The following is an 18,791-nucleotide window of genomic DNA, read 5'->3' as shown; positions in this document are numbered from 1 at the left end:
TAGTAGTTTCTCAAATACAGTCTTCCGAAAACTCGTGGTCCTGAAACTCCACACGATCGAATGCCATGGTTTTACAGATGAGCCCCCGGTCCCTGAAAAGTATGCACCTCACACGTGTGAGGTTCCGTGGGGAAATAGATTTATGCAGGCTAATGTCGGATTGTCCTGTTCTTAACGATCTCTCCTTGGATAGCGTTACCACTGACCCCCGCTATGGTTTCCGTTTTGATCACCCTTGCTCTTCTTTATTCACCATATCGGTCCCTTCTCTCGAGAGATTGGAGATAAAAGATTATACTTCGGTTCGCACTTATCCTAGCAATAAGTCTAGATTCAAGATAAATGCTCCTTCTTTGAAGTACTTAGAGGTATGCATCAACGGTAGCAATTTCGAGTTTTATGAGGATCTGCACAACATGGTGGAGGCTAGTCTCCATGTTGATTATTCTCAAACTGACAAGCTTCTCAGATTTCTTACTTCTGTGGAGTTTCTTTCCATAAATTTATATCCTACCAAGGCAACTCCCTCATATCTTTCACAGGACCCTAAACATTTTATAGTAAATTTTAATAAAATGTTTCTTCTTACACTTTGGGGGTTATAAGATTTATGTATAATAATTTTATAAAATTTGGAGGAAAAGAGGGATGTTACAAATTTGCTACGTCTAAAACTTGCCATGTATCTCTCTCCTGTTTTATTTAGAACACTCTTTTTGGTAATCCTTGTAAGGTTTTGGCGTCCAGGTTCTGCTTCTTGCGGATACAATTTCTCAGCGGCTTCGTCATCTGAAACTATCTACTTACGGAAAAATGTCACGTAATCTGCTTCTGCATTTGCTCAAACATTGCCCTAAACTTCAAGTTCTCAAGCTCCAGGAGATACATTGGAGAATAAAATGGCCTGTTTCTCCGCATACGAGGTGTAAAGCCGAAGAGTTCAAGGATCCACCACCTTTGTTCTCTAATCCGAGCTCGGTTCCTGAATGCTTGTCCTTCCATCTTAAAACTTTTGGATGGAAATGTTACAAAGGAACAGAGGAAGAGAAAGAGAAAGAAATCGTTCTTTACAAACCGCTGAGATCTCTGTATATTCAGGTGGTCGTTCCGGGGAGAAACGGCTGCTGAGGATCAAGGAGTTGGAATCTGTGCCTAAGGCTTCAACTTCATGTCAGCTTATAATTCGACTTACTGGTTGTCTTAACAGTTCCTAGAATCTTTGCTGTGAATCTCACTCGGAAACTACATTTCGAAGTGAGTCTAAGGATGCAATGTTCTTATGTTATGAAACTTAATTTTACTTTATTATTGTTGGAAGTTCTTTTCCTTGTTGACAGAAAGAACACAGAGGAGCTTCTTTGGTTCTAAGAGAATATTGAGTTTTGTCTTGTGCATTGTCTATACTACATACCTTCAAACTGAGATAGAGAGACCTTTTCTAAATGATTTTGTAACAACACTAAAATATTAATAACGAACAAACAGAGGAATATTTAATCAACTATAGTTGCTGCAGGAGGTATAAGATACATATGACGATGGACAACTCCCTCTTTCTTCCAATTACTCTCAGGACAATTGGCTAACTCACTAAGACAGAGAGAGTGTTTTGTTTTGTCATAACTGTTTAAAAGTCCCACATCGCTAACAGAATAGACATGGAAGGCATGATAAGTGGTATAAATAATGAAGCCAGCAACTAGACAAATCATACCTTTCTCGGCCTTTTGGCTAAGATCAAGTGTAGTATCTGTTCTTATCAGTTTAATATCTGATATGTGGTCCATCGGGCCACACGATATTAACTCTATTTTTTAAGGGAGAAGACCCATTAAGATAGCTTGCTATCTTGGCTTTCATGAGTCGCCCATGCGTTGCACTTCTGCAAGGGCCTGGCTCAACCCGCCAAATTTTAGTTTAAAACGACTTGGCTATGTTTTACTGACAAGATTCCTCAGTGCAATCTGAAGATCTTAGTTAATTCTGTTTCTTCTTGTACTTATCAAGCTCTGCTTTGTTCTTATCTCTTGATCTAAAGATGTTTACATATTCAGATTGGAGCAGTCAGTTGTCTGGAGATTTGCTAAGCTATGCAATATCCACAAGTGACGATGGAAATCCCTGTTGAAGATGATGCAGAAGCTTGAGTATGATGATTTTTTTTTTTTCAACAATGGTTCCATTGGAGTTGACTAGTTTTTAGCATGTCATTGCAATTACACGAAGATCCTGTTCTTAAAACGTTGAACCTTAAACTTCTTAGACACTCTGATTCCACAGATACTCGTCTATTTCCAAGTAGCTGTTCCACTCTCCTTGAGACCACAATCACATCTTCTTCCGGTTCTTTTCATTACACTCCTCTTAGAATCTATGTCTAAGCCTTCAACCTCGTGTCAAATTGTAATTCAACTTTCATAATGTTTCTTAAAAAAACGTTTGGTATTTGATGATGCATTGTTCTTACTGTATGGATTTGAATTTCCATGACTTTACCTGTTAGTACAAAGTATTATTAAACAGAGTATTTTTATTCATTCTAGAATCAAGAATCTCTGTTTTCTCATAAACAAAGAAGTTTCTGTGCTCAAAACCCTAAATATCAGTAAGCACTTTGATTCCATCAGAGTACTCTGTTATTCTCAAACATTCTTTCCAGTGTTTAGTGGTATATAGTCATGTAATTTTCGTGTGTTTCAGTCTTTTGAAGAGTTTTGATTTTCTCTTCTACTCTTGTCTCCCTTGTGAGTGTTATGCTTCAATGTCTTCTGGTTGTTTTTGTATTACTCTTGTATCCGTTCTGCTTCCAATAAATCACATGTTAAACAAAAAAAAACTCTCAACCAAATATTTTTTCATGAGGTCAACTATGAATCTGAACCAGAGTCTGCATTAAAACAGAAAATCTCTCTGAAGAACAGAGGAACCGAGATGCTTTTAGATATGGCAATATAGTAGACGCACCTTGCTACTCAAAGCTAACTTGTCTAAGGTTTGTCTTGTTGATGATGGTCCATACGCAACATCAATTGTAAAATGACGAAAGACGATTATGTTTTCTGCTTTCGATTTGTTTACTATTGACTATTCATAAGTGATTCATTTTCTACCTCTATAAAATTGTGCTTTCGTTCTCGTTTATGTTTCACTGATATGAGTTTTCTTTTTTTTTTTATCAACTTCTTATGTGAATTCGGTGAATTACATAAGTGTTAATTTAAGAAGATGGTAATCTGTAAAAATTAATTCCACTCCAGATACATATTTAAGAATCACATTTTTGAAGAAAATCATCGGTAAATTCTATTCACAGGTTAGTGTTTAAATCTAATATATCAAAATATTATTGAATATGAGTGCATACTCGAAATGTAAATGTCTTTCTAGTATTTATTCACCCGTTCGATCTAAAAATCATCTAATTCTAGAACAACAAAATAAATTACTTATTTTATTAACCCATGCTTTTGAGGTTTAGTTACTTAAGATTATACCAATAAAATATATATGTAATATTTTACCATTCTAGTATATGTAAAATATTTATAAACTAAGAACTGTTTGATTTATTAAATGATAAACCAAAAACCTTATAATAAATAGTTCAAATCTCTCATTCAAACAGTTATAATAGCTAGATATATAGGGTATTAGAGAGAAAAAAGTATTAGACGAATGATCAACTCAAAAAATAGTTAATATTTTATTTTCATTTTAATATGTTTTGAGTTGTCCTATGATTTATATTTATAAAATAAATTACTATTCTTATAAATTATATATTCTTATCGTAGTTAAATCTATGATTTTAGATATAAGTTGGATTAGCCGAGTCACTCATGTTGTGAGTATATTGAGTTACATATATTCTTTCAAATTCAAAATGAAGAATAATTATTTTTTATTATAATTAAGTCAAATCAAATCAATTTTATTTATCGTTTAAATGTACATATATTTTCATAATATTTATCAAATTATATGTTGATATTTTTTTAAAATTTAGAAAATAAAGCGACGATCAATAGGAAGTTACATGCATAAGTAGCTGATACATTTTTGAAAGCTCATGAACACATATCAATATTTACAATAATTAAATATTTTATAAATTCTAAATAACTTTTTGACTTTGATTTATTGAATGAAAACTGAAAATTATTTTAAATAATTTTAAAAATGAGAATTCAGATTTGCTTTGATATTTTGATTATGGTTCTATTAAGTTCCATAAACGTTAAAACATAAAATTTAAAAGCAAATTTAATATTAAGAAAAAAATAACTTTAATAATGATAAAATATAATATATCTACCTCATTAAACTATTTTGTAACTATTTTATCAAACGATGTTTATTGTTTTTTTAAATTAGTTTTTTAATATCTCTTAAGATAATTAGTAAACAAAATTGTGATTTTATTTGAAAATAATATTATATAAGTAAAATATAATTTATTCATAATTTTTGCTGTAATTGAAAGATATTATAGTCAACTAAATATATGAAAAATAAATAAAAAATTTCAATAATACTAATTATAAACTGTTTTTAGTTAATTAAACATATATCAGTTTATATTACTTAATTATTTTATATAATCATCAAAGAAAATAGACAGATATATAAAAATATTTATATTGCTTTGAATTTTTATGTATTGTTTAAAATTATGTTTTAAAAGAAATAATACTTTTTCTAATATTAAGATTATCTGTGTAAATTGTTTTTAATGAAATCACATTATATACAAATTTATATTTTTCATCTAAGAAAATAGAGATATAAAGAAAGTATTTTATTACTTCAAAAGTATGTTTTATGTTATTTAATTTATTTTTAATGTAATACTACTATTTTGTTAATTTTCCGTTTTTTTATGAAATCATATTTTATATACATATATTTTCGTTTTTAATTCGTTTTTTTACTTTATAAAAGTTTCCCTATTTTATTATATGTATATGTCTTTTTGGAAATTTTTAAAAAGTAAACTAAATAAAAAATAAATAATAAAAAACTAAATAACTCTCAGTGTAATCAACTATCGTGAGAGTTAACATGAGAGCGACACATATGAAACTGACTTCTCAAATAATATTATAGAGATGATATATAATTTAATTTTACTGATATTAACATAAATATTTATAGTATACTTTAATATAAATATTTATTATTGACACATCATATTAATATAATTTTATTAACATTTGCATATTTGCCGTAACAAAAATTTATATCGTTGATCACAAACCTTTTAATGTAAGATTTTTCAGTGCAAATTTCAAAATTAAAATATTAAGATCTCAATAATTTTTCAGTGAAAATTTTGAAATTAACATATTTAAATATATTTTTATATAGTATGTAATTTAATTTAAATGATACTAATATATTATATATAATACAAATATCTATTAATGAGACTTCATATTCATATGATTTACGATCATGTGTATCTTGTTTGAACAAAAAAAAGTTTAATAATTGATCACAAAAATTTCAATGTGAGACTTTTACCATTTTTATAATTTATAGCCGTTTTAAAAAATTCAAAATACAACATATAAGAATTTTTTTTTATTATAGGCTTAATGTAATTTTAATTTTTTTTAATAATATAAATTAAAAAAAACAAAGAGGATACAAAAATTGTTATCAAATATGTATTATTCATAATCATTAATTGTCATGTATTGTATATGTTAATCATATTAGATAATTCCGTAACTTTTATTTAAGGAAAATTGATAATATTCTTTTGTACACTACTATCTTAGTGATGACATGTGGTTACAAAAACATGTTGTAATTAATGCTGGAGGATTAATATACATGGCATAGTACATTAATATATATATATATATATGTAAAATCCACTTTTAAAATTGTATGCAAATCCATGATAATCTTTATATATAAAGTAGACTTTTTCCCTTCTTCCGACATGTGGCAGGGGGGTTTGCTGCCACGTGTCATCTTTTTGTCTTTTTACATTTTAGATCCTTCTTCTTTTAGATTATTGCAATTTGGTTCACTATTTTCTAATTATACATTATCTAATCCTTCTCACACTAACCATCATCATTTGAATTTTGCTAATATATTTTAATCTATTTTATTGTTCAAAAAATTGCAAAACGAATAAAGAAATAAGTAAAAAATATAAATGTACTTTAAATATTTAATTTATTCGCAGCTAAAAATAACATAAACTTTCGTTATTTTATTATTTTTTACTATTTTCTATTATTTCATTTACAACTATATATTTATCTTAATATTAACCAAACTAAAGCAGAACACATAATTTAAACATAAAACCACCATAATCCCAGAGAAAAAAAATGTCAAAGAAACACTAACTCAATAAAGGTCCAGAGCTCAAAGGCGATCGAGAACGAAAACTAACTTACCCCACTTTATCATAGAGTATCTTGGCCAGAACAATCAAAAGTCAGTAAAATGTAGAAATATAATCTTCAGATAAAGCAATCCCTCGAACACAAATGAGCGTGATCAAGGACCAATGCAAAGAACCAAGAAAGCGGGTTAGAGTAAGAATAATCAACAGAAGGCCAAAATCACCACGAAGCAGGAAGAGACATACATAACAAACGATAAGCACAACCACCAGCTAAGAGGTAAGAAGCATCTCACAAACTAAACAAGCACAAACAAGACGCCTATGCCGGGGAAGAACCACAAAATTCTGGATAGAAGGGACCAAAGCTCCAAGAGTCTAATATCACACATTTATACTAAGGGAAGAAGAGAACAACATGAGTGAGGGAGAAATGAAGCCAACCCCCGAGAAACATGAGTCCAGACTTGAGACCAGAAACAATCTTCCAAATCTACAGAGCATACTCAGAGGAGAACACTATCCAAACCTAGAGTGGCAAACATGGCGAAAGAGAGAGAGAGTCACAGAGACGCAAGCAGGGTTGAAAGCTGCAACGAGATGAAAGAACATAGCTGGAAGGGTAGACAAAACGAAATCATCAAATCGTGGAGCCGTCCTCGAGCTATAGAAGTCAGATCACCAAAAACCATATCTTGAAAACCAAGACGAGAGGGGAGTAACAATGGTAAGCCAACGACGAGGAAAACAACTTCAAAGACGACTAAACTCTGACTCAACCCAAAGAGATGCAGTTCCTAACATCAGCTAAAATCTAAGGAAGAAGAGGAGCATCCAATATTGCATGGAGTAGCCTAAAATGATGCGAAAAACAACCGCACAACTGGAAACTCCTAAACCCGATCTACAATAAATACCAGAAATCTCAAGGTGAAGAAGGCGATAAAGAACAAGAGCATGAGGTGAGTCTTTTTTGGTGATGATGAGAAACACCGCATACCAGAAACGTAAAGAAAATACATAGATGTTGAAGGCTCAATGTAAAAATATGGGAAAAAAACGAAAACATCTTGAAAGTTATAATGTTCAAAAATATAAAAAAAAATTAAAAGAAAATTTTGACGCTGAAACCGTATATCTTAGAATCAACAAATGCATAAATGCAAAGTTATTGAAATTCAATATATTTTTATATTAGAGGCTCACTTCACTGCTAACAAATACTATACAGACAAAACACATTGTTAAAAAAACAAAGACAAAATATATTAACATATCACTATTACTACTACATAACACAATAAAAACACCAAATAACATTCTTAACAAATAAAAGTGATCACATAATTACATTATCCAAAAAATCATACTTTTAACAACAATAAAACAATATTCCGCGCGAAGCGCGGACACCCCCCTAGTAATAAGTAAAGTACAGAGAAAAAGCAAATCTAACTAAAAAGAATATTCCAATATTTTATGATTTACAAAATTAATGGTAAGCATACTGTTTTAGTAAAATATCTGACTGGAATTAAAATCATGAGATCATATGAGTTTACAAAGAACATTACCGTTTATATAATAAAAAAATCCAAAATCTTTCACAAAATCAATTGCGTTTAAAGATGATTACCAGCAGAAGAAGTTTGTGAAATCAAAGAGAAGGATCTGCTAAGTTATGGACATAATCAGTGAGTTGCCTGATGATTTACTCTTGCGTATTATGTCATTCGTTCACACAAAAACTGCGTTTGATGCTCAACTCTTGTCCAAAAGATGGCGAAATCTCTGGAAAAAGTTGCCAACTCTCTACCATGATTACACCTTTCACAAATCTGAATCTCAGTTTTTAGTATTCATTAACAAGACACTGGAGTTACTCGAGTCTTCGGTGTTAGAGAGCTTTTATATCAGAATTGTTCCAACACAAACTAGTTCTGGAGTTTTCCTCAGAGGATGTCTACTAGCCAAGCTACAAGTGCGCGAACTTAACTTCATCAGTATTATTAATCCCGTTGCTCTACAAATAAAGAAGGGAATCTACCATCTTCAAACGCTTGTGATCTTGAGAATTGAATGTTGTAGTCTTGAAGATGGTTATGGTAACCAGATCATCCCATTACAATCCCTCAAAGTCTTGCAGCTTCGATGTGTGAAGTATTCCAGCGATGCATCTCTCTCTAATCTCTTATCTAGTTTACCGAGTCTCGAAGATTTGTTTTTGGACAGATGTTCGAGTGATAATAAGCCCACGAAAACTCTATCTATTGCGGTACGTTGTTTGCTGAGATTGACAGTTCTTAGATGTCCTGATAATTGTGAAAGTCATCTCATGAGGTTGAACGTTAATGCACCTTCTTTGAAATACTTGAACGTTGAAGATCACTGGAGAAACGTTTCTTTTTCTGAGGAGAAGATGGAAGAGCTCATAGAAGCAGATGTTAATGCAAGTTATATCGATACCGAGAAGCTTCTGACAGCTATTGTAACAGCGAAACGCCTTTCGTTATGTGTAGTCACTTCAAAGGTGATGTTTCATACTAATCTAAAACAAAGATTGCGGTTAACTACAGGTTTACTGATATAGATTATATGTTCTGTCTTTTTGTAGATTCTGCGGGTTAATGTATTCTTTAATCAACTCGTTCGTTTGGAGATATGCACATGTCAACAAGAATGGTGGAATGTTCTTGAGAAGGTTTTGTTAAGTTCACCTAAACTATGCATTCTCAAGCTTCATCAGAAACATCTTTTTGGGACTAGAGATCCCACGGTTAGATGGAAAGAACCTAGTTCTGTTCCTGTATGTTTTGCTTCTCATCTTGAAACGTTCGAGTGGAGAGGTTATGAAGGAACAGAAGATGAGAAAAAATTAGCGAGTTACATCCTAAGAAATGCTGGGATATTGAAGACTGTAACGATCTATCCGTTGATCTCAAATCCAGATATCAGAAGGCGTAGGATTCTCAAAAACCATATGAGCAACGAATTAGTGAAACTTTCTGGATGGTCATTCACTTGTAAGCTTGTTTTCAGATGAACAAAAAGGTGAGAAATAAGTTTGTTTTTGATTTGAAGTTCCTATAATTCTCTATTTGCTTTCTATGGTGGTTGTTTTATATGGATTTGCTGTGTTTTTCTTTGAATAATTCCACCATAATCTTCTAGTTCGTACTAGATTCTGACAATTCAGTATGTTTAACCTCTGAAGAGGAATCAGTTCAAAATATCGTACGAATCTTTTCTTATAAATTGTGGGGAAAGTTTACATAATATGTTTATATATGCTTACAATATCCACTGACGTGCCTTGCTACTCGAGTTTTATTTTTTAAAGTATCCATCCTACATACAATCTCAAATGCAGATTTGGCGCATCTGCAGAATGTATCAAGGAAGTAAGAAAATTTGAACAAAAAAAAAAGTAAATAAATATCATAGAAAGCTTATAGCATTAGGAACCTACTTTAAGTTCCTTCTGTAACAAAAAATAAAATTGAACAAAATACAAGGCTTCACTTTCGGCAGAACACAAACCTTCTAAGTTCATTGCCATGTTAATAACACTAAGCCTGCAAAACCACCATAAACAATGCTAAATCATCACATCTCTCTGTGTAATCTCCACACAGTGTCTTCTTCATATCCTCAGAGCTTATCTTCATGTCTACTGGTTGTGACTGCCCCTTAATTTTCTCCCCCACATCTTTGCAAGATTCAGTATGAATCTGTCCCGTTATCTGAAGTGTTGTATCCTGTCAAAAAGTATCTGTAGAATCTTAATCAAAAAGTATTTTTGAAGACTTTGATAACAAATATCTAAACAACAAAACAAATAATATACTTAGACCATTCCCAATGATTTTTTTCCACTAAAATAAAAGAATTCTTTAATAGAGGTGACATATGCTCCGGTGTATTTTTCTAAAGTAGCAAATTTTAAATACAGTAAAAATAAAAAAATGCTACTTCTTTCTCTGTAAATAAAAAAATAGCAATTTCTTAAACGTTATTTGAAAATGATTTTTCATTTGTCATCATCGTATTGATTTTGAAAGAAAAATGATGATATGACATATTAACAATGATGACATGGTTTGACGCTAATTGTGACATGTATATTTACATTTAATATTGTTTTATATTCTTTGATAAGTTTTGTATAATATGGTAATAACTCATAAATCATCATTAATATAATAGTAGAAATAAATATAATAATATTTTGTAATTTTTGAAATATTATTTAATTCTGTTTTTATAATTTTATTACTTACACAAATCTTCAAAAATTTATGCAGTTTTTTGTAAAAAAATTGTAATTTTTCTAATCTCATTACCATTAGTTTCTTTTTAATATCAAAAGATTTAGAAATATTATTTAGTTTTATGTTTTGATAATTATATACCTAACAATTTTTTTTTCTTAATTTAATAGAATTTGATTTAATATATTTTAACCAAAAGAAATAGATAAATGATATTTTCAAGATTATAATTTTAAAATATATATCCATATATATAATTAAATTAAAATTAAAATTAAAATTAAAATTAAAGAAAAAATATTTTATCTTAATTTTTACATATAATTAAATTAAATTTAAAATTAAACTATTGTAAGCAAATAATAAAATCTAAAATCTAAAAATTAATAATTTTTTTTAAATATGATTAAATTTTAAATTTTGTATTTCTGCACATGGTGCAGGAAAACACCTAGTCTTTATTATAGAAGAAGAAATATGGGTGGGTAGAAGTAATTTAACTCTATATATATATTTGTCATTTTTGAAGCCACACATTATTAACTTAATTAGTAAAACTGGTTATGCATCTATAAAATACTTGTATATAAATTGTCTTTGCATCATTTTTTCAATTTTTTTCTTCAAAATCTCATCTATTTGATGGCCTACAATAACTTCTTATCCTATTATGATTACCCTAATAAAAATGGCTTATATGTTGTATTTTATAGATCACCTTCCCAAATTATCTCTTGAAATTTTGATTGAACTAAATTATCTAAACCAGAAATATATATTATTAGTGTTATAAATTTTGTTTCAAGTTAAACTAAATATATAGATTAATTCGTATATATGTTTTAAATTTATTTTTTAGTTAATTTAATTATATGTCTTATATCTTGTTTTATTTTATTTTTTAGTTAATTTAATTATATGTCTTATATCTTGTCTTATACATTGACTTAGGGGCGCTTCTTAACTATCTTTCAGTTTATCTCCTTAACTATCATTCAACCTTTTAAAAAGTGCATATTTTGGTAGATGATTTTTGTCATATGTTGAACTAATAATTTATCAACCATATAAAAAATATTTTTTCAAATAAAAGACTATTTACAGTGAGAAAAATAGATTAGTCACTGAATTAATTAAAATTACTAGGCTAAACTAATAGTTAGCAAAAAAAGGGTCTGCATTTTTCTTTAATATGGTATATAGACCGAAGCCTAACTAATATATGGAAAAGCAGTACGATAACAACTTAACAAGTATGGTACCGGATTTTATAATATGGTCTAATACATGGTTCCATCTTCGTCTAGCTAAGTATAACAACTTAGATTTTTGTAGGACTCGAATCTAGAATCGACGGATTTACACTTTGTCCCAAGTTTTTCCTCTCACGATCAGATTACCAATACTTGGTCATTTGTATTTTTCAGGAAATGATTTTAAGAACATGTAAGCGTTAAGGTGTTAAAGGATAAGTTTGATATTTGTTGACGGCTAATGACAAAATGTACAGACACGATCAACATGGCAAAGTACACCCGAGAGTCAGTGGCCTTACGTAATGTAGCATAAAATAAACCTAAACACGAGAAAGGAACAAAAAATATAGAGTACTTCTTTTGAATTTGGTCAACCCACATATGTTTTATAAAACAGCGAAAATAAATTAGTAAAAATCATTTTATGAAAATGAGAAGTATAATAAAATATGTGGGCGACCTCTTTTAACTTGATATGTCGTCACCTTAATATGCAACACAAACGCATTATCTTCTACTCACATGATCTTCTCCTATATCACACATTCATATGTTCTATCAACCAAATTTTCCCTCATCCATTCATAAATTCTAAATATTATCAAAAATGATTTTGATCTTACTTAAGAAAATTGAATGAATATTAGTTATGTCACATATAAAGCCAGTCATCAATTTATGATTCATCTTGATGACATGTATATATTTATAAAGATAAATATATTCTTCACTGATTATATATTATTTCTCAAATCACGTAACACAATATAAAGATGTAGATAAACAAGAACACCCATTTGTTCAAAAAAAAAACAAGAACACCCAAGGCCTTTTACCAAAAAAGAAAAAAGAACACCCACATTATCGGGTGGGTAATGCTTCATTGGGGAAAAAAGCACAACATAGCCCCTAAACCAAAATCTTCCAAAACATATAAATACTAAAATCTCACTCACTTATTATAAAATGTTTTTTTGCTCATATTAGACCAGCAGCAAAAGCCACATTAACCACTCCAAAAATTTAACATTATTATGATTACTATATATGGTATATATGACTATATAAATAAACCTCTTTTTGTAATCTGAAAATGTTGTAATTATCTGATCAACCATGAACCATTCCATACGACAGAGCCATGAGCAATATAGCAGCTTCCTTCTCATCTTGTGGGAACACTTGTTGATAAGCTGAGCTTTTGCTCAACATTATAGTCAAATCATCGAAGCAAAATTTGTTCGACAAAACTGAGGATCCAGAGGAAGTTGTTGATTTGCTGATCTCTGAATCTCCGGCAACTATTGCGGCGTCATCCTCTTCTTCTTTCAACTTGCACTTTTTTGTCTTTGCCACCACCGGGGAAGAGAGATTGTATTTGTCACCTCCATTAGATCGTTTTCTCTTGTTTTGCAACTTCTTTTTCACCGGTAATTGTTGCAGCCTCGCCACCACCTCTTGGTCGTCTCCCGCAGCTACGGCTGCAGCCATTGCGGCCCGCCTTGCCTTTCTTTGTCTTATGCCACACGCGTTACAAAGAGACTAATAGAAAAGGTGAAAATTAATGTGTGAATTGTAGTTGATGAAACAATTGAAATTTATTAATTTCACATTACGGATAAAAGCGTCACTAAGTAAAAAAAATGCATTAGACTTGAATAAATCACATATCTAATTAAGTCTTTTACAAACTGAATTAAGGTAATATATATATTTATATTATATAAGATATATAGTATCAAGAAAAATCGAATTAAATTTACCTTGGGACCTCGAGGCCCACTTCGCCAAAGAGGAGTCTTGGTGGTGTTACAATCCGAACAAACCCTAATCACACCGTTGTTATTACCATAACCAGTCTCGTTAATAGTATTGCAGCGCTTCTCTGTGGTCACTGCCGTAGTCGTCCTGGTCGAGACTTTCTTGAGTTCTTCATCGTGATCTTCTTTGAAAGTAGTCTTATCTAAAGGATAGTGATCTTCTTTATGATTATTATCATTACTGTTAGTGTGATCAATTCGCTGTTTATTGTTGGTGATTGTTTTCTTGATCAACCGCATCTTTGGGGACATCAACCACTTGTCCGAGCCTGAGTTGAGTTTTGTCGGGTTTTGATGAGGAAAATCGGTTTGGTCATCGTGATGATCTTTTTTCCTTATCGTTAGTTTCAGTCTTCTCTCCTTCTTTGGCACCGTGTGATCGTAAGATGATGATGATCCACCGTTAAACATCTTGGCCTGATATATATCAATGATCAAGGTTATTAACAAAAAATAATGATTATATAGCTTTACAAGAGTCCCCCTTATGTGTTAATTGAAATTTATTTTGTGCATATTTTCTCAATACAAATTAAAAACCTTAAATCCGTTGTATGAATGATACTTCTTCAGATATAATTTCAACAACTAAGCGAAAAAAAAAATATATATCATCCAAGAAAAGCATTTATAGACACAATTAAGTTTGATAAGTAATTATAAACACCTATACATATGTGTTTGTATACCTTGAGGGGTTGAGATAGATGGAGATGATCATCATGACAGGTATTGTTGTACGCAACATAATGATCTTCTTGAGAGTTGATCAAGAAAGGGAGGTAAGAGGATAGAGACGAAATGGATGATGAAGAATTAGAGGGAACTTGATGATTATGGTGCTGATGCTGCTGCTGATTATGAAGAATAGACGAAGATGATCCAAAAGGATACAAAAAGGGCTGTTCGTGATGGTTTTGATCTTCGTTTAGATCTATGGAGTAATGAAAATCTGAACCCATTGATGAGAAAGAGAGATGATAAAACACACAGAGAAAGAAAGTGATCTTAGATACGAGACTGAGAGACTGAGAGAGATGGTAGACGGGAAAAAGATTCCAAGTTATACAATGTTTGACCCCTTTTAAAGTCCATGGGATGAGACACGAGCCAAACACACATGTTTTCTTTTATACATATTACATTTTTTTGGGGACAAATTATACATATTATACATTTGGCTTATGGCTTATGGCTTATATATATATATGTGAGTCTAGAGTTAAATTTGTTATGTCTGTATACATCAACTTGTACAGTGAATTTTCGAACACATTGATAAATTTACTGTTTTAAATTTCTAGAATCGGACCAGTCCGATTGTATAGTACCCACAACAAATGTTGGTCCAGGTTAGACTTAATATTGAATTTAATATGATATATATATATATATATATATATTTATTTATTTACAAATATGACAACAAGTAAAAAGAAGAATAATAACATTAAGACAAAAAAAATAATAAGAGTAATAATAACATAAATATGTAAATATTTATGTAACGATATTGGTCAATCCAATATGTTTTCTGATGTCCAATCCAAAGATGAAAAGTGTTTTGAAACCCGACCCGGACATGCGGGTGAACCGGTAAACTCGGGGATCTAGAAAAAATCTGGTTTGGGTTTTGTGAAAAACCCAATATTTAAGAATCCGCAAAAACCCACTAAAACCCGGAACCCGATACCGGTTGAACCAATAAATAATTTTTACTTCTTTTTTAGTTTTTAGATTATGTTTTATATTTTAAGTTTTCAATTAAGAAGTTCGGTGCTGACAAAAAAATAAGAGGTTTTCCCTTTTCAGTTTTACATTTGTGATTTTTAGATTTTGATGAAGATTTCACTATGCCAGCTGAAGAAAATAAAGTAAACAATGGTATAGAAAAACAAAATTAGTTGATGTGATTTGGTGTTAGTTTATTTCCGTTATTGACAATTTATTACAATGATCTTCTACTTTTGGTTTATTTTGAATTTGAAGTTTCTTTTATTATTCACATTAGACATTTAAATATTTATGAATTTTATATCTTGATTTTTTTAGATGTCATAACTCTTAATTTGTTACAAAAAAATTTAAATAGTCTAAACTCTTTTTTGATATTTTGCATGTCAAATACAAAAAAAAAACTAAAGTTAAGTATTTTCTAAATACTTTTTAAACATAAAATATTTACATATCCAAACTATTATTTTATGTTTTAAAAAACATTTAGAAAATATTAACCTTTAGTTTTTATATATTTTCATAGCTAGCATATTATATTATAATAAAATTGAGTTATTTATTAACCCGTGATCGACCCGGTGACCTAGCAACCCGGTAAGTCGTGCGGTTCAGTGTCCGGGTCGGGTTTAAAAACATTGTGAAAAGGTTATGATCTTTTATATTATTTTTGATAGTGTTAGACACTAGATAAAAGGTAATATTTGAACTGATTAATAGAAATATCGTTATTAAACTGTAGAGAATTTTGTCAAAAAAAAAACTGTAGAGAATAGAAAATATATAAAAAATTAGAAAATATATGTATAATTAATTTAGAGGTTCACGTGAGTCCATGGCGCCCATACGAAACCAAACACATGAGACAAACTGTGTATGTGGAATGGTACTGGGTGACCCCATTCAGAACTAACCCTATCTGTAATTTTCTCACCCCACTAGAGAGACAGAAAATTTTAATTTTTTTTGTCAATGAGAAATTTTTAAATAAAAGCCTCTTTTTTTTACATAAATAAAAGCCTGTTATATACATATTTGGAGAGTAAGAGCCACACAATTCATGATAATAATTGAAACACATAATATCCTTTTACTTGTAGTCTTTTCAACTCTAGGGTTTCCTAGATGTCAAGGTTAAGTTAAAATTTGGATTTCTCATGATTTTTTTTTTTTTTTTTTTTTTGTTAACCGAGGGTCCCAGGCCGGGGCCCAGACATCCCTCGAGATCCGCAGCAGCCACGTCATTTCCACCCCAGAAGTAGCAGGGTGGGCCCGGATGGCCCGACGTAGAGGTATATCTGAGGGGGAGGTTCGAACTCGCGGCCCTTAGGACCATTGCGAGCCGCCTCACACCACTCGACCACCAACGTCGAGTTTCTCATGATCTTTTATACCCTTTATACTTAAATAAATGGTATCAAAGAATCTCTAAGGAAGTTAGATATATAATCAGCTTGGTGATTTTTTTTGTATCACAGACTTGTATTTTCGGTTGAAAAGCGAATTAGTTTTGTCTAGCATTTAAAGAAGAAAGTCAGTGGATCTACTTAATTAGACCCTCCACCCTAAGGTAATAGATTTTGTTGTAACGAGCCATCAATCTAGCATGACTTGCTAAATATCCAATGTACTCAACATTGCTTATTTTGTTTTATTTAGTTTACTGTTAATCAAAGTTGACTCAGTGGACACTGCATGTCCCGGAGGAGATATATAGAAATATGATTTGAGAGAAGGGAAGTGAGACAGGGGAGATAGAAGAGATAGGTTTAGAGTGGTAAAGGAAGAAAAGATCCCCACCTTAGTGTTATCAAACTTATTCAGTTTTTTTTTTCTCATCAGATTTTGCAGTTCAATGAGGACCCCCACAAACAAAGAGACAATCCGTTTTTTTTTTTCAACTTTAAAATTCGATCCATCAGTTTATATTTGTATATATCAATTCCTTAGGCTAAATGATTAAAAAGAAACCAGTGATCTGCGACTATGTAGGTTTTTTATGGAACGTGAATATGATCTACCGTTGAACAAAAAGTAAAGAATATGATCCACCACAGTCTCTTTTTTACCAATAAATAAATTCAGGGGTTTTGTCTGTATATCTTATCAGATCCGAAGTTAAGCATGCAATGTATCTATTACTTAGGTGTCCTAGATAGAAAAGATTTGTCAATATCATTATATAGCTTTTTTTTATATACCCTACAGCTGATCCGGTCGGCCCCGGGAGGAACGCACTTAGTTCTACAGAATGGATTGGTTACTACACTGCCGGACCCGAGTTTGGAATACCTTCCGACTAATACCAGGAGTAGACTGATCATGTGTTAGGATACACCATGTAAACCACTTGGACCGAAATCCAATCTCAGACTGGCCAAGTAATGATAATTTAGTTTCCGGTGAGATTCGAACCTAGAACTGGTGTGGATACACACCAAACCCCAGGAAATTAGCACTAAGCTACCACCACTTGGTTATATCATTATATAGCTAATCACTTACAATAATTTTCAAGGTCTTGATTGCCTTAGTTAGACCACAACCAAAGTAGTCTCAACATTAAAAAGAATCGATAACCTTTAATCACCTTTAATTCTTATTTCTTTTTAAAGAATGAAAGCATGATATGAACTGGATATATTTATAAATATGTCTCGAAATATAAAGAAGACGCTAGAGATAAAAGGGGACCAAGAAAATTGTTGATTAAAAGAGTATAAAATATCTCAATATAAGATTACAAAGAAAAACTGAAAAACAAGAGACAATGAACGGCCAACATATATTCATAAAAGGTTCACACACAATGATGAATTGCCGAGAGGTGTTTTCTTCCTTCCTTCATATAGTTCCCCGATTTTGTAAAATAGAAAGATGAAAAGATAGAAATATCCATACGAAATGACCAAGAAGATCACACATGACAAGTTGTGAATTTACTATCTTTTTTTTTTGAACAACTGATTATATTAAAAACTAAAATCCCGATGGGCGATTACATAACTCGACGGTAAGTGAAATGCGAGAATAAGCAAAACATGACAAAGGATAGAGATGGCTGAAAAGAGAAGAGATCCATGGAGAAGCTTCACTTGTAATACCCGAGCCTGCATTCGAAGGAACGCGATGAAGTCAAATTCAACGTTGAATTGAGAGCAGCTGAAAACTGTCTCTGGAGATGACTGGATCTCCCGACGTTGCAGTGAGGTGTGGAGATGCTGTCAGAATAGGACTACACACAGAGTCGTCAACGGTACAGCCTCTAAAATATAGCAGTTGACAGGGTCAGGAGATGCTGAGTTTAGGTCACGTTGCAGTGGGATGTGGAGGGGAGGCGACG

At 31.2% G+C, this 18,791-nt stretch overlaps 3 protein-coding genes and 1 non-coding gene across 4 annotated transcripts; 3 read left to right on the top strand and 1 right to left on the bottom strand.

Moving 5' to 3' along the window:
- The first annotated feature begins 65 nt into the window (after positions 1 to 65).
- On the top strand, positions 66 to 1,128 carry LOC106355394 (putative F-box/FBD/LRR-repeat protein At5g56810). The gene is made up of 2 exons (XM_048748685.1): positions 66 to 518; positions 748 to 1,128. The coding sequence occupies exons 1-2, from the start codon at positions 66 to 68 to the stop codon at positions 1,126 to 1,128; spliced, it is 834 nt and encodes a 277-aa protein (XP_048604642.1).
- Positions 1,129 to 1,710: 582 nt separating this feature from the next.
- Positions 1,711 to 1,906, top strand: LOC125582730. Its single transcript, XR_007320185.1, has one exon. It is a non-coding gene; the product is annotated as a U2 spliceosomal RNA (small nuclear RNA).
- A 4,355-nt stretch (positions 1,907 to 6,261) lies between these two features.
- LOC106356580 (F-box/FBD/LRR-repeat protein At5g56420) lies at positions 6,262 to 9,589 on the top strand. The gene is made up of 2 exons (XM_048747120.1): positions 6,262 to 8,897; positions 8,982 to 9,589. The coding sequence occupies exons 1-2, from the start codon at positions 8,049 to 8,051 to the stop codon at positions 9,408 to 9,410; spliced, it is 1,278 nt and encodes a 425-aa protein (XP_048603077.1). The 5' UTR covers positions 6,262 to 8,048; the 3' UTR covers positions 9,411 to 9,589.
- A 3,026-nt stretch (positions 9,590 to 12,615) lies between these two features.
- On the bottom strand, positions 12,616 to 14,893 carry LOC106442019 (GATA transcription factor 21-like). The gene is made up of 3 exons (XM_013883760.3): positions 14,404 to 14,893; positions 13,658 to 14,131; positions 12,616 to 13,436 (listed from the first exon to the last, which is right to left on the bottom strand). The coding sequence occupies exons 1-3, from the start codon at positions 14,674 to 14,676 to the stop codon at positions 13,005 to 13,007; spliced, it is 1,179 nt and encodes a 392-aa protein (XP_013739214.2). The 5' UTR covers positions 14,677 to 14,893; the 3' UTR covers positions 12,616 to 13,004.
- Between the last annotated feature and the right edge of the window lie 3,898 nt (positions 14,894 to 18,791).

This window comes from Brassica napus, chromosome C2, assembly GCF_020379485.1.
Source record: "Brassica napus cultivar Da-Ae chromosome C2, Da-Ae, whole genome shotgun sequence".
In the NCBI taxonomy this organism is placed as follows: Eukaryota; Viridiplantae; Streptophyta; class Magnoliopsida; order Brassicales; family Brassicaceae; genus Brassica; species Brassica napus.
The sequence above is the reverse complement of the archived record's forward strand: the minus strand, read 5'-3'. Positions and strand labels throughout refer to the sequence as shown.